At 47.4% G+C, this 15452-nt stretch overlaps 1 protein-coding gene and 1 pseudogene across 1 annotated transcript in view; both read left to right on the top strand.

The window, feature by feature from the left end:
• The first annotated feature begins 630 nt into the window (after positions 1-630).
• Positions 631-8261, top strand: LOC148140767 (class I histocompatibility antigen, F10 alpha chain-like; annotated as a pseudogene).
• Positions 8262-15194: 6933 nt separating this feature from the next.
• The window catches only part of LOC122541298 (class I histocompatibility antigen, F10 alpha chain-like), a 189950-nt gene continuing 189692 nt past the window's right edge, over positions 15195-15452 (top strand). The window contains exon 1 of the mRNA XM_087979545.1: positions 15195-15296. Coding sequence (XP_087835671.1) covers positions 15245-15296 — 52 coding nt within the window. The 5' untranslated portion in view covers positions 15195-15244. The remainder of the gene's footprint in view (positions 15297-15452) is intronic.

Here is a 15452-nt window from a genome sequence, read left to right as displayed (position 1 = left end):
CCTGTCATTTGTTTGTTTCTTATGTATTGATTTCCTATGTTTAATTCCAGAACACGAGTGTGGACTCCACTTTCTCCCCTCAAACGGGAGTCACCCTTTATTTACAGGTACATAGCACATGACAGTGACTCAGCTAGCACGGAGCCAGCTCCTCGAGTGGACAGAACCCCTGACCCTCCTGTTTATATCTGTCAGCTGGGGCTTCCTGATAGGATGAGGTTAACAGCCACAATCAGGGAACTCATATTCGATGAGGGAAACCTGAATGATAACATACGGATCAGTACACCAGTAAACTGGGGCTGAGGGGTGGTTTAAAGTGAAGCTGATTGGTTTGTGGCCTCATGGCCAGTTGTAATGACAGAGCTCCTCTGCCCGCCAACAGCAAGGTGATTGGTTGTCAGGGAACTGAACAGCTCAGGGCTGACCGCAAAATTGTATTGAATTTATTGCCAAATGTACTGAGGCACAGCGAAAAGCTTTGTCTTGTGAACAATACAGGCAGATCACAGAGTTAAGTAGCACAGGTAAGTAAATAATAGGTAAACAGCAGCAAAAGCAAAAACGCAGGTACAGGCGAATGTTAAGAGTTTGTGAATCCATTCAGTATTCTAACAACTTAGGGTCGAAATGGTTTCAAAACCAGCTGGTGCATGTGTTCAGGCTTCTGTACCTTCTCCCCGATGGTAGGGGTTGTAGAAAAACATTGCCAGGGTGGGATGGATCTTTGAGAATGCTGGCGGCCTTTCCTTGACAGCGGGCCTGGTAGATGGATTCTATAGATGGGAGATTGGCCTTTATGATTGTCCGGGCCGACTTCACCACTCTCTGTAACCGTCTCCGATTTTGAATGGTACAGTTGCCATACCAGGTAGTGATACATCCAGATATAATGCTCTCAGTGGCGCACCTATAAATGTTGGCAGAGCGTCATGCCAAATTTCCTCAGCTGCCTGAGGAAGAAGAGACATTGTTGGGCCATTGTAACCAATGCATCCATGTGAAGAGTCCAAGAAAGCTTGTTGTGGATGACCATTCCCAGGAGCTTGACACTCTCCACTCGTTCCAGCTCTGTGCTGTTAATGTGTAGGGGGGGCATGAGTAACATCCCACCCAAAGTCAATAATGAGTTCCTTGGTTTTGCTGGCATTGAGAGCTTGTTTATTCTCAGTGCACCGTTTTTCCAGGTCTTTCATCTGTAGTCTGTATCGTCGCCATCTGAGATTCGACCGACTGTGGTGGTGTCATCAGCGAACTTGTAAATGGCATTAGTCTGGTATTTGGTGACGCAGTCATGGGTATACAACAAGTACAGTAGGGGACAGAGTACACACCCCTGGGGGGCTCCAGAATTAAGTGTTAGTGAGGATGAAATATTGTCCCCAATCTTCACTGATTATAGCCTGTGGGTCAGGAAACAGGTCAGTTTCAGAGAGTGGGGCTCAGTCTGAGATCACAAAGTTTAGTCATCAGTCTTGAGGGGATAATACTGTTTTAATTTTTTTTAGAAGTTACATCCTCAAGTGCATTTTAACAAGTGGTGTCATGTCGGCCCAGATAAGGTATTGAAGGTGTAAACTCCCTGTGTGAGAATGTCTGTGCCACAATGGTCAGAATGATTCAAATCTAAAAACGGATTTACAAACTCTTACATGGATTCATGCAGTTTTTGAGCAAAGTACAATGTAATTCTGCAAGTACAAATTCACCCACAAACTTATATGTATATGTGTGCATGTGGGTGTGCGTGTGTGTATGTTATGTGTGTGTCGGAGTGTCTGTGTGTGTCTGTCTGTGTGTGAGACATAACAAACAATCCAGGTCTTTTTCAATATATGGTTTCAGTTATATCACACTGTAAACTTTTGCTGTAAATTCTGTGTCCTACAATCTTATTCTCCACAATCACCTGATGAAGTAGCAGCTCTCCGAAAATTAGTGCTTCCAAATAAACCGATTGGACTGGAACCTGGTGTTGTGTGATTTTTAACTTTGTCCACCCCAGTCCAACACCAGTGCCTCCCAATTAATGAAGCAAACCCCAGTTCGAATACCGAATGAAATGATGTGGCACAGCTCCTGTTTAAATGACAGGGATAAATGAAGCGAAATTGGACATTTTTAACATCCAATGGCAGAACTAGGAAACATCAACCAAATCATTGAGCAAACTTCCTCGTCTCTTGCTTTCTCCCAACAATCTCTCTCTCTTCCTTCCCGCTGTTCTCTCTCTCTCTCTCTCTTTCCCCTCCCCAGTGTCTCTCTCTTCTTTCCTTCTTCTTCCCTTCTTCTTCCCTTCTTCTTCCCTTCTTCTTTCCTTCTTTCTTTTTCTCTCTCTCCACCTAACCTCAGCCTCTTTCCCATCCCCTCCCCAATCTATTATCCAACCTTCCCCAGAGTCTCATTTCCCTCCCTGGTCTCAACCCCTCCCCCCGCTCCCCATCCCAGTTTCTTTCTGTCCTGTGTAATCTCTCTCTCCCCCTCCTTCACAGTCTTTATCCCCTCATCAGTCCCTTTGCTCCTCCCAATCCCTTTCCCTCCCCTGCAATATCTTTGCCTTCTACGCCTGCCTCTCGCCCTTCTCGATCTGTAACCCCTCCCATTCTATTCTTCCAGGTCCCAGTCTCTTTTGTCCTCATCCCAATGTTCTCTCTTCACCTCTGACCTTCCTTATCTCATTTCCAAACCCTCCACATTCTCTCCTCACTCCTCAGTGTCCCTCCTCCATGCTGTACAGTCTCTCTTCCTCATTTCCCAGTTCCTCCGCAGTGTGTCTCTCTCTCCCCCATCCCCAGTATTTATTTTCCAATGCTAGTCTCCGTCCCTCGTCTGTCTCCGTCCCTCGTCTGTCTCCGTCCCTTCCCTGTCTCTGTCCCTTCCCTGTCTCTGTCCCTCCCCAGTCTCTGTCCCTCCCCAGTCTCTGTCCCTCCCCTGTCTCTGTCCCTCCCCTGTCTCCATCCCTCCCCAGTCTGGCTCTCTTAATCCCCCAAGTCTCTCTTCCTCGCCCCCACCAGCCACATTCTGTTTTGTTTGCTAGTTCCTCTCCCTCCCAGTTTTCCTTCCAGTGCTTGTTCTGCAGTTTGATAACCAGCTCCTCGAACTGTTTATATTACAGAGACTAACTCACGAACAATAAAATATACAATTGTCTCAGGAGAACAAGATTTCCCTAAAATCACTGTTGTTGCGATGGTCAACGGAATACAAACAGGTTACTTTGACAGTGATACCCGTCGCTGTGTTCCTAGGCAGCAGTTCCTGGCTGATTCACTCAGTGTGAAATTCTGGGATGAAATTCTGCTACAGATCAGGCGATCACACACACCGGGCTGGCAAAGGGGAATCTGAAATCGATCATGAAAAGGACAAACCAGACTTCAGGTAAAATCTCACCGTCAATTGTCCACATTATCCCCCAGGTCACTCCACTCAGTCCATCTCCCAGCACTGACCCCTGGGTCTGTCCACTCAGTCCATCTCCCAGCACTGACCCCTGGGTCTGTCCACTCAGTCCATCTCCCAGCACTGACCCCTGGGTCACTCCACTCAGTCTATCCCCCAGCACTGACCTTGGAATGTAAAGTGAAATGAGGACTGTCAACTAATTCTGCAACTTTAACTTGAGATTGGAACCCTTTCCCCTCTGATCAGACTGTGACCCTCATCCCCTATTTCCATCTGATATTTGATCCCCTTTCCCTCTGATCAGACAGTGTGTGATTATCTATTATTTATTGATGATTGATCCCTGTCTGGTCACTGACAGGAATTCACCCTCTCCAATGGATACATTCTGTTGAGGTCAGTGAAGATGGCTCTGTGAAGAGATCGATGAGATTTGGATTTGATGGAAAGGACCACATTAGTTTAGAGCCAGACAGAATGAGATGGGTTGCCGCAAATCACTTTGCAGTGATCAATAAAGAGAAATGGAATTCGGATCAATCCTGGAACTACTATTGGGAATCATATCTGCAAAAAACATCTGTTGAACATTTAAACAGATATCTGGAAGTTGGAAAGGAATATTTCACAAGGAAAGGTATGTATTTCAGTTTTGTTCCATGTTCGGATCTAACCTCACTGATCTATGAAACCGTTCTCCCATTCCATTCAGTGTCTGTCTATTGTTTGTGGTTTCACCCTTTCCCATCACAGTTCAGCCTGAAGTGTTCATCTCCAGGAGGGAGCCCAGCCGTCAGGAAAAGCCGCTCACTCTCTCCTGCCTGGTCACTGGGTTTGATCCTGCAGACATCGAGGTGACCTGGCTAAGGAATGGAGAGGTCATGTCTGAGACCCAATCCTCGGGGGTTCAACCGAACCATGATGGGACCCATCAGATCCAGAAAGAGATTGAGATCAATGCTGGGGATGAGGAGCAATACTCCTGTCACATTGAACACAGCAGCCTGGCAGAGAGCAAGCTCTATCAGTGGGGTAAGGGACTGGAGAGTGTGTGTGTGTGTCTGTGCCTGTGTCTGTGTGCCTGTGTCTGTGTCTGTGTGTGTGTGTGTATATATATATACATGTGACAGATGAAACTATTTAGAGGACACTTTTTCACTTCCTTGTTTGCAACTACCCATCTTGTTCTCTGCGTTGATATGTCATGTTGGTCTCAGTTGCGTTAAAGATTTCAATTCTAAGTTTGAAAGGGTCTCCGAATCCCAAACTTCCAGCACCTTTTGGGGATTCCAGATTCCCACAGCCCTGTTATTGGTGAAGTACTCATCGATTTCACTCCGGAATAATCTCACCAGAATTACAAGAAGATTTGCTTGTATTCCAGGCTTCAGCACCAGACATGGGCCCAGATTGTCCAGCAGCCAGACAGTCAGAGACTGGACACACCTTGAGAGAGGAGGGTCTGGACCCCTCAGAATTCCTGACTCACTGAATGGGATTTGTCTGGGAAGTTTCAAACCGTACCTGGAACCCTCTGGAAAGATCTCAGGTTCTGAGGTTAGGGATTGGAAGCTTCTTTAACTCCTAGTGTGATGATGCTGTCACTTTAAAAGGTTGTTGGTGTCCTAGTTTTTGTTTTGAAGAGAGGTTGTAAGGCAGAGGCACCAAACTCGCTGCTGATCATGACTGAGGTAAACAAGTTGTGAGGTCTTGAAGTTTTTTTTTAAACTGGAACAATAGAAGCAGTGGCCAGCTCTCTGAATGGGCGTGGCCAGCTCTCACAGATCCAGATTTCTCAGTTTGGTTTTTATCAGTTACGTCAGAAGCCTTTGGGGTCTCAAAAGAGTTGGCAGGTTCAGTGAATGTCACCTGGCTACTACTGTCTGCATTTTCTTCTTGATATTGTTTCTCCTGGATTGGAGAACTGCATGTAAGAATCTGTGTCTGAATTTACCTTTTTGCCAAGGTGTTTATAGGATGTTACAATATTGCAACAGTTAATTAATAATAGGTACTATGTTCAGTTACATTTTTCAATCGTTAAGTTATTCAAAATTCCTTTTTCTTTTGTTTGTATTTTAATTACAGCGTTTAAATAAATTGTGTTTTGCTTAACATTGAGTTGTTTGAACACTTGCATTGCATCTGGAACACTGCACTTCCCATCCAGTTTTAAAAGAAGAAACGGTTCAGATCTAGATTACCTTCTTCAGATATTTTGAGGGGGCCTGGTGTGGTCCCTAACACCAGAGAACTAGAAAACCGACCATCTCCAAACGTACTGCTGATCCCTCCATTCACACACTGACGAGGATATCTGGTCAGCGTGGGCAAGTTGGACAGAACACGCACACTTGTTGTGTGACTCTTTAACTCTTTGACTCCATCCCCTCAAAATACATAACCTGACATTCTGCAACCAACACTTGACCTCTCCCCAGCACCAACACCAGCTCACCGCCTCCAGACGTCTGTCAGACTCGCAGTGCATCACCCTGGACAGACAACTGGGACACAACACAGAACTCCACAACTGGATCCCTAACAAGGCCCCCTCACCAGCCCACTGTGGCACCCAAACCCCATTCCATTGGTACTCAACATCCCCAACACTCACCAGTGAGTTCCCAAACTGCCCCTTGCCCAACCACTGAGGAAGTGCCTTTCTGGGACACCGAACGACACCCCTCCAACCATTCACTCACTCCTTCACCTCACCCAAGGCCGATCTACCCCACCAGCACTAGTAAGGACAGGACACAGAGATATTGGGGAGAATGGGAACTGAACTGTCTGGGGAGGTAACCCCCAGGACAGGCACAACACGATGTTTATACCCCTATCAATGGGATCCTTGGTGACTTCACTGGAGAGTGAAATCGGGAGAGGGTCAAACCAGCATTTCAACCAATCCCAACAATTCCCAACAGCCCGGAGCAGTTATAATTGTTCCCAATCAACACAGAGCTAGAAATAAATCCAGGAACAGAGAGAATCCTGATATATTTCCAATGTGTTTCAGAAAATCTGAAAAGCAATTGGCTGCATTCCCAACTTGGAAGTCTCATTGCATCAATGGTCATTCTATTGGCTGTTATTGTCGGGATAGTCGGAATAATCATCTGGAAATGGTCACGGAGAGGTAAGAATCAGAGAGAGGGGAATGTGGAACTGAGGGGACAGAGTGAGTGTGGGGGATCTCCAGTACTGGGAGTACAGGGCACTGTGGGGAATGGAACTGATTGAATTCCCACACACAGATCCACACGTATAAACACGGCTCGTTCCCTGTCTGATCTTCCTTTATGTGATCAGCCCAGAACAGGTCTAATATTGATCATTAGACCCACTGCACCCAATCAGATCCTCACTGACTGAATATTAATGGAATGGAAGGGATTTTCTGCATCTCCATTAAGTGTAAGGATGGACGGGAGTGTGGAAATGAGGATTTCTGACACAATCCCTGTAAAACCTTCCTTCCTGCCTTGTTTGGGCACCATCTCCTTGATAAATTTTGAAGCTCTCTCTCCCTTAATGAGTTTGTGCAGTTTTGGATGACTTATTACTTTGGTTTGACCCTCGGCGTGTGACTCTGATACCGATCATGTTATTCCAGGCATTTGGTTTGTCTCCAGTCCCACCGTATTTTTAATGTTTTGGAATGATCTCTCTGCCCCATTTAATGGGATTCTGGATCATCCCTTCTCTTGTTATCCAGCTGTTGACACTTTCCTCCCACCATCTGACATTTGTGATCACCTGCAGAGACTCCACTCACCCCATTTGGATGATCTTTTGATCTCTCTGCCCATTGATCTCCCTGCTGATAAATTCGGTGTCTGTGAGCTTCTCTCTCACTTCACCTGAGGAAGGGGCTATGCTCAGAAAGCTTGTGATTTCAAACAAACCTGTTGGACTGTAACTTGGGGCCGTGTGTGATTTCTGACTGTGTTCACACGAGTCCAATACCAACACCCCCACATCAATCTCCATTCCCTCACTTGTTGTGTTCTCACTCTCTGAGAATGGATTATTCCCCATCCTAATGGACATTTATTTTGTTTCTGCAGATTCACCAAATGGGACCTACACAACAGCTCCCAGTAAGTGGCTGAGGGGACAGAGTGTTGGGAATGATGGATAAGGTAATGGGAGGTGTAGAGTAGATTCCCTACAGTGTGGAAACAGGCCCTTCAGGCCAACAAGTCCACACAGACCCTCCAAAGGGTAACCCACCCAGACCCATTCCCCAACCCTATATTTACCCCTGACGAACACACCTAACACTATGTGCAATGTAGCATGGCCAATTCACCTGACCTGCACACCTTTGGATTGTGGGCAGAAACTGGAGCACCCAGAGGAAACCCACACAGACACGGGGAGAGTGTGCAAACTCCGCACAGTAACCCGAGGTGGGAATTGTACCCGGGTCCCTGGTGCTGTGAGGCAACAGTGCTAACCACTGAGCCATCCGTGCTGCCCCTATGAGAGTGTAGAGTTATATTTGCCAGGGTGTTGCTCAGGGTGATGGGTCCGTCTCCTCACAATGCTGTTTCTCAGCCAACACTCTCTTATCGTCCTGTTTCTCTACTCCATGTCCCCAGTGTCTCTCCTTCGAACTGTCACCCTCCATTCTCTTCCCCCACTGCCCCTCCCTCCACTCACTCACACTTAATTCCCATTGGGGGTGCTCGGAGAGTCTGGTTAGTTAGAGCTGAGGGCGATTAAATCCTGGGTCCAGTGAGTGATAGAGAATATCTCACACTGTCTCATTTTATATTTGATATAACTTCTCACATTCTGTTTTTATTTTCTCAGCTTCTGATATCTCTGGTGCAGCTTCTTCATGATTCGGTAAGTGACATGTCAACTTTTCTCTGACTGAAATTTATTAGATTTAGATTCTCTCGATTTATTTGGAACATTTTCACATCCCTCCTGACCCTGTCCCACCCTCCCATACACTGTTAAACCCTATCAGACTAATTCCCCTCCCCTCCTGACCCTGTCCCACCCTCACAGTCACTGTTAAACCCTGTCAAACCATTTCCCCTCCCACCCCCCCTGACCCTGTCCCACCCTCTCAGTCACAGTTAAACCCTGTCAGACTAATTCCCCTCCCCTGCTGACCCTGTCCCACCCTCCCAGTCACTGGTAAACCCTGTCAGACTAATTCCCCTCCCCTTCCCAACCTGAAGTGATTGCCTCCTGTCTGTCCATTCCTGACCTTGTGGGTTTCCTGGGCCCCAGTACAGGATATTCCCGGAGCCTCATTGCGGAATAACAGGATTCTCCTGTTCCAGTGTGAACATGGACACCATTGTCTATCCTTCCATGTCACAGCAGACACACAGAATTACAGCTCATTGTTCACACTCAATTCCTTCAGGACTGAGATCAATTTTTCTGGGAATGTGTTTCCACAGATTGAGCAGTGGATCCCAGATCCCCAGGTTTGGATCCTGGTTCTTCAAGTGAGACCTTCTCAAGTCGTGTTTCCATCCCGTCTCAGAAATGTGAGCAGTGCCACCGTCAGAGGGATCTTCACAGATGGTTCCTCCCTCACACTTTCTCATCTGAAATGAAGCAACGTCCTGAGGGAACTCGGAGACAGTTTTTATATTGAAAGAAATTGATTTTGCATCTGACGTTAAGAAATTTCAAATGTTATGCAAATTTCTGTACATAAATATCAGTTTTACATATTCTAATTCTTAGATAAATATATAAATATTATAAATCTGAGTTATTGTTGAATACTAAAATCTATCACTACTTATCACCATTGTTTAACTACAATCACCAATATGTGTCATTTGTAATCATTAAAAGTTATATATAGACTTATTGATTGTGATATTTTTATTAATGATTTCACGAGAACGATTATATTCATTTACACAGCAGCAGCTTGTGGCAGTTGCAGAGTTCAATTTGGGTGGCACGGTGGCACACTGGTTAACACTGCTGCCTCACAGCGCCAGAGACCCGGGTTCAATTCCTGCATCAGGCGACTGTCTGTGCTGAGTTTGCACATTCTCCCCGTGTCTGCATGGGTTTCCACCCACAGTCCAAAAATGAGCAGGTTAGGTAAATGGGCCATACTAAATTGCCTGTAGTGTTAGGTGGAGGGGTAAATGTAGGGGAATGCGTCTGGATGGGTGGCGGGTCAGTGTGGACTTGTTGGGCTGAAGTCCTGTTTCCGCACTGTAAGTAATGTAATCTAATCTAATCAGTGTGAACTGGGGAGTTAAAACCATATCCATCTGTCTCTATTGTAAAATCCAAATCCCAGATGATAACTCCATACTCGTCAAAACAATCAGGGAAAGTCCATTCCCAGAGAGTGGGAACACGCAAGTGTGAGGGAATGGAGATTGTGTCAGAACCTGATGGAGATTCTGGACATCGCTTCCATTCCATCGATATTCCCTGAGGATGTGAGTGTGTGTGTGTGTGTGGTGGGTTTGATGACCAACATCAGACTTGTACAAAAGGACATAGCTACTAGACTGGGTCTGCAGCAGGTGGTGAGGGAACCAACAAGAGGGAAAAACATACTTGATTCCATCTTTCCAATCTGGCAGCTGCAGGTGCAAATGTCCATGACAGTCTCAGTGAGAGTGACCATCGCACTGTCCTTGTGGAGGCAAAGTCCCACTGTCACATTGGGAATAACCTCCATCGTAATGTGTGGCACTATCACTGTGCTAAATGGAACAGACTTGAATCAGATCTAGCAGCTCAAGCCTGGGTATCCATGAGGCACTGTGGGCCACCAACAGCAGCAGAACCAGACTCCAGCACAATCTGTAACCTCATGCCCTGGCATAGCCCCCACTGAACCATTAACACCAAGACAGGGGATCAACCCTGGTTCAATGGGGAGTGCAGGAGGGCATGCCAGGAGCACCACCAGACATACCTGAAGATGAGGTGTCAACCTGGTGAAGCCACCAAACAGGATGACTTGCATGTCACACAACATAAGCTGCAAGTGACAGACAGAGCTAAGTTATCCCACAACCAACAGACCTGATCTCAGCTCTGCAGTCCTGCCACATCCAGCCAACTCACTGGAGGCTCCACAAATATTCCCACTCTCACTGATGAAACAGCCCATTACATCAGTGTGAAAGATAGGCCTGAAGGTTTCACAGCAATCTTCAGTCAGAAGTGTCATCTCAGCCTCCTCCAGTGGTCCCCAGCATTACAGATACCAGTCTTCAGCCAATTCAATTCACTCCACGTGATATCAAGAAACAGTTGAAGACACTGGGTACTGCAAAGGCTTCAGGCCCTGACAACATTCAGGCAATAGTACTGAAGGCTTGTGCTCGAGAACTTGCCACTCCCCTATCCAAACTGTTCCAGTCCAGTTACAACACTGGCATCTACCCAACAATGTAGAAAATTGCCCAGGTATATCTTAGACACAAAAAGCAGGACAAACCCAATCTGCCCCATCAGTCTCCTCTCGATCATCAGTAAAGTGATGGAAGGTGTCATTAACAGTGCTATCAAGCAGCACTTGCTCAACAATAACCTGCTCAGTGACGCCCAGTTTGGGCTCTGCCAGGGTCACTCAGCTCCTGACCTCAATACAGCCTTGGTTCGAACATGGACAAGAGTTGAATTCCAGAGGGGAGGTGGGAGTGACAGCCCCTGACATCAAGGCTGCATTCGACCGAGTGTGGCATCATGGAACTCGAGCAGAACTGGAATCAATGGATATTGGGGGAAAACTCTCCAGTGGATAGAGTCATACCTGACACATAGGAAGGTGGTCTTGGTTGTTGGAGGTCAGTCACCTCAGCTCCAGGAAAGCTCTGCAGGAGTCCCTCAGGGTATTGTCCAAGGCCCAACCGTCTTCAGCTGCTTCATCAATGACCTTCCCTCCATCATAAGGTCAGAAATGGGGATGTTTGCCAGTGATTGCACAATGTTCAGCACTATTTGCAACTCCTCAGACACTGAAGCAGTCCATGTTCAAATGCAACAAGGTCTGGACAATATCCAGGCTTGGGCTGACAAGTGGCAAGTAACATTTGCGCCACACAAATGCCAAGTTATAACCATCACCAACAAGAGACAATCTCACCACCACTCCTTGGCATTCAATGGTGTTACCATCAATGAATCCCCCCACTGTCAACAGCCTGTGAGTTATCATTGATCAGAAACTCAGTTGGACTCACCACATAAATGCAGTGTCGTCAAGAGCAGGTCAGAGGCTAGAGATACTGCAGCAAGTAACACGTCTCCTGATTTCCCAAAGCCTGTCCACCAACTACAAGATACAGGTCAGGAGTGTGATGGAATACTCCCTGCTTGCCTGGATGAGTACAGCCATCTCAACACTGAAGAAGCTTGATACCATCCAGGACCTAGCAACCCAACTGATTGGCACTGTATCCACCAACATCCAGTCCCTCCATCACTGACACTCAGTTACAGCAGTGTTTGCTATCTACGGAAATTCATCAAAGATCCTTAAACAGTGCCTTCCAAACCCACAACCACCTCCATCTGGAAGGTCAAGGTCAGCAGATAAATGGGAACACCACCACCTTCATGTTCCCTCCAAGTCACTCACCATCCTGACTCAGAAATATGTCACCATTCCTTCACTGTTGCTGGCCAAAATCCTGGATTTCCCTCCCTAATGGCATTGTGGCTCAACCCACAGGAGGTAGACAGCAGCAGTTCAAGAAGGCAGATCACCACCACCTTCTCAAGGGCAACTAGGGACGGGTAATAAATGCTGGCCAGTCAGAGACACCCACATCCCACACAAACAGAATCAATACAAAAACTGGGGGAGGTGTGATACATGGTTATTGTCTCTGGAGGAGGAATCCCGTGACCAAAGTATCATTCCAGAATGAGAAGCCTCTTTCTCCTCCAGGGAGTTGTTCAATGTTCACACCTGGATGTGACAGGACAGCAGAGCTTCGATCTTATCTATCGGTTGTGGAAACACTAAGTTCTGACTCTGCTCCCTCTGCTGTTTACTGCACAATCAGTCCTGATCTGTCACTTCACTGACCAACACCATCACTTACAAGTTCCCCTCCAAGCCATTCACCATCCTGACTTGGAAATGTATTGCACTTCCTTCACTGTCACTGGGTCAAAATCCTGGAATTCCCTCCCTAATGACATTGTGGGTCTCCCACCACCACATGAGCTGCTGCTGTTCAGGAAGGTACCTCACCCCCACCTTCTCAAGGACCGTTAGGGACGGGAAATAAATTCCAGCAGCCAGTGATTCCCACATCCCTGCAGTGAATAAAAAAGACATCATTTTTCATCTCTCCTTGGTCCTGCTCCTGTGATCCCTCCCACATTCCGCATTGAACCGGGGTTGGTCCCCTGGCTTGGTGGTAATGAGAGACTGGGGGTTGGGGTGAGCCATGAGGTTACAGTTTGTATTGGATGGCAGTTCTGCTGGTGTTGATGACCCACAGTACCTCATGGACACACAGTCTTCATCTGCTCGATCTGTTCACATCCCACAGGAGGGGAGGGGCTTGGGGGTGTGCCATGAGGTTTAATGGGGAAATATGTTCTCACAAGATGGTTATTGGCCAGTGAACAGTCTGTTTCCACCCCACCCCCACCCGACACTGGGTTCTCTGTACCTGACTCTCATCGTCGATCACCCCCCCCACTGGGTTCTCTGTACCTGACTCTCACATTAATCTCCCCCCCATTCCTCACTGGGCTCTCAATACCTGACCCTCACCATCAACTCCCCCCCCCCCCCAACACTGGGATCTCTGTACCTGATTCTCATCATCAATTCCCACCCCCCCCCCCCCCCGGGTTCTCTGTACCTGACTCTCAACATCAATCCCCCCCCCCCGACCCCCCCCCCCCCCCCCCCCGGTTCTCTGTACCTGTACCAACCGGATTCACTGTAATTAAAAGTTTCAATCAATTCTGAAATAAATCCTTTTCACAATAGCCCACAGGCAACCTGACTCTCTGTAATTAATCCACTCCATGTTCCCTCACATTAAACTCTCTGTCAGGTTTAGGTCATTGATCACTGACTGGGTGAAGAATCTCTCTCACTGTAACTGTGTCCTCCTGTTCTGAATCTCTCGGTGTCGTTTAAAACCAATCTCAGATTTCCCTTTTCCAGACTGTTTAATGTTTTATAAATCCCATCAGGTGCTTCCTTTCCTGGTAGAATAGCCCAATTCGCATTGCCACATGACCCAGAACCTTGACCCTGGGGGTGAGCCTGGGTGTTTCTCTCTCTGCACTCCCCCTTCCACACTCCCCCCTCCCAGGGTCTGAGTGTCTCCCCTGTGACTGTGTCCTGAATTAGACTCAGTACCAGGAAGAACACCAGGGTCCAAGGGATTCCCAGCCAGCAGAGGGTTAGCAGTGACTGATACTGACCTGTGACCCATGACCCAGGGTGGCACCATGCTTCAGTGGTTAGCACTTCTGCCTCACAGCACCAGGGACCTGAGTTTGATTCCAGCCTTGGGCGACAGTCTGTGTGGAGTTTCCCTGAGTCTGCATGGGGTTCCTCCGGGTGCTCCAGTTTCCTGCCGCAGTCGAACAGGTGCACCCTGGGTGGATTGGCCATGCTCAATTGCCCAGTGTACAGGGTTTATTTTTTGGCTAACATGTGCAGGGATGTGTATGTTGGGTGGATTATCTGTAGGGATTCTATGATTCACGAATGGCCTTTTAATCTCCCAGTTCACAGAGAGAGAATGGAAAGCTGAATTCTGTACTCATCGGGAGAGACTCAGGAAAAATACAGGCAGGTAAAGGAAAGGATCACAACATTCTGGGAATACACTGTCCCTATTCCAATCAGGGACTGCGAATTAAACACTCTGATGGGGAAACAGCTTCTGTTTACAAACTGGAAAAACCAGTAATACAACAATCTTTGGAGACTGCATCCTATTTGTTGAGAAATTTGATCCATTGTTTGATGTGAAGCTGCAGAAGCAGAAAAATGGAACAAGTGCTAAATGATGACCCGGTCCCAGCACAGCCAGGCTGAGGTTCAGGCTCTGAGCCAGTAAGGCTGGGGGTGAGAAGAGGCCTCCCCCACCAGCTCAAGGAGTATCAGGACAGCACTAGGACCCTGGGATCCCCCTCTCACAGTAAACATATGGCTCAGTCCTTCCAACTGGGGGAGGTGACGGTACATCAGGAGAGTCCCTCGGGCATAGAGTCATAGAGATGTACAGCACGGAAACAGACCCTGCAGTCCAACTTCTCCATGTATCTGACATTGTACCTATTACCCGTGTGTGTACATCTTTCTACAGTCCTGAGTGAGCTGTGTATGGGTGCACACTGAACACTCTATGTGTATCTGCCTATCTCCCTTCCCTTATCCCGGTTCCGTAACTTCACTATCAGCCTCTTCTCGGCCACTTTGTGTTATTGCCTGTCCTGAAGTCTGCATTGGAGGATGGTCACCGGGAGATCTGAAGCTGAATGTCCCTGCCCGCTGAAGTGTTCCCCACCTGGGAGGGAGCACACGCCTGCCTGGTGATGACTGAGCTGTTTCCCTGAGGGTAACCCAACCTGTCTGAGTGTGACCATCCTGGGAACTGGTGACAGGAATCTGTTCATCTCTTTATTGGGTATTTTACTGAGACTGGGACCAATCATTGACTCTCTGCTTCTGCAGCTTGAAGTTGAGGAAATGATCTGCAGCTCAGCATTGACATGGAGTGGCGGGGAGAAGGTGGTTTGTTCTTATAGACTCTAACAGCAGTTGATCCCATTCCCTCACCCTGAATGTTTTATTCCCAATCCCTGATGGGAATAGGGAGAGTGGATTCCCAAAATGTTGCTGATCCTTCTCTCCATCTCCCTGTGTTTTTCCCGGGTCTCTCCCGGTAAGTACAGAATTCAGCTTTCCATTCTCTCTCTCTCTCTGTGTGTGTCTGGGGTGAATGTGAGTCTCTTGGGGAGAGTTTGAAATGGGGGATGTTTGACCAGCCGCCTGTTACACAGCCAGCCTGATCTTTTACACATTGAAGGCAGCACAGTCT

The sequence above is a fragment of the Chiloscyllium plagiosum genome, unplaced genomic scaffold (genome assembly GCF_037043375.1).
Source record: "Chiloscyllium plagiosum isolate Xiang-an unplaced genomic scaffold, Cpla_swu_hap1 HiC_scaffold_35, whole genome shotgun sequence".
Taxonomy (NCBI): Eukaryota; Metazoa; Chordata; class Chondrichthyes; order Orectolobiformes; family Hemiscylliidae; genus Chiloscyllium; species Chiloscyllium plagiosum.
Note: the sequence above shows the minus strand (reverse complement) of the source record. Positions and strands in the feature narration are given on the sequence as shown.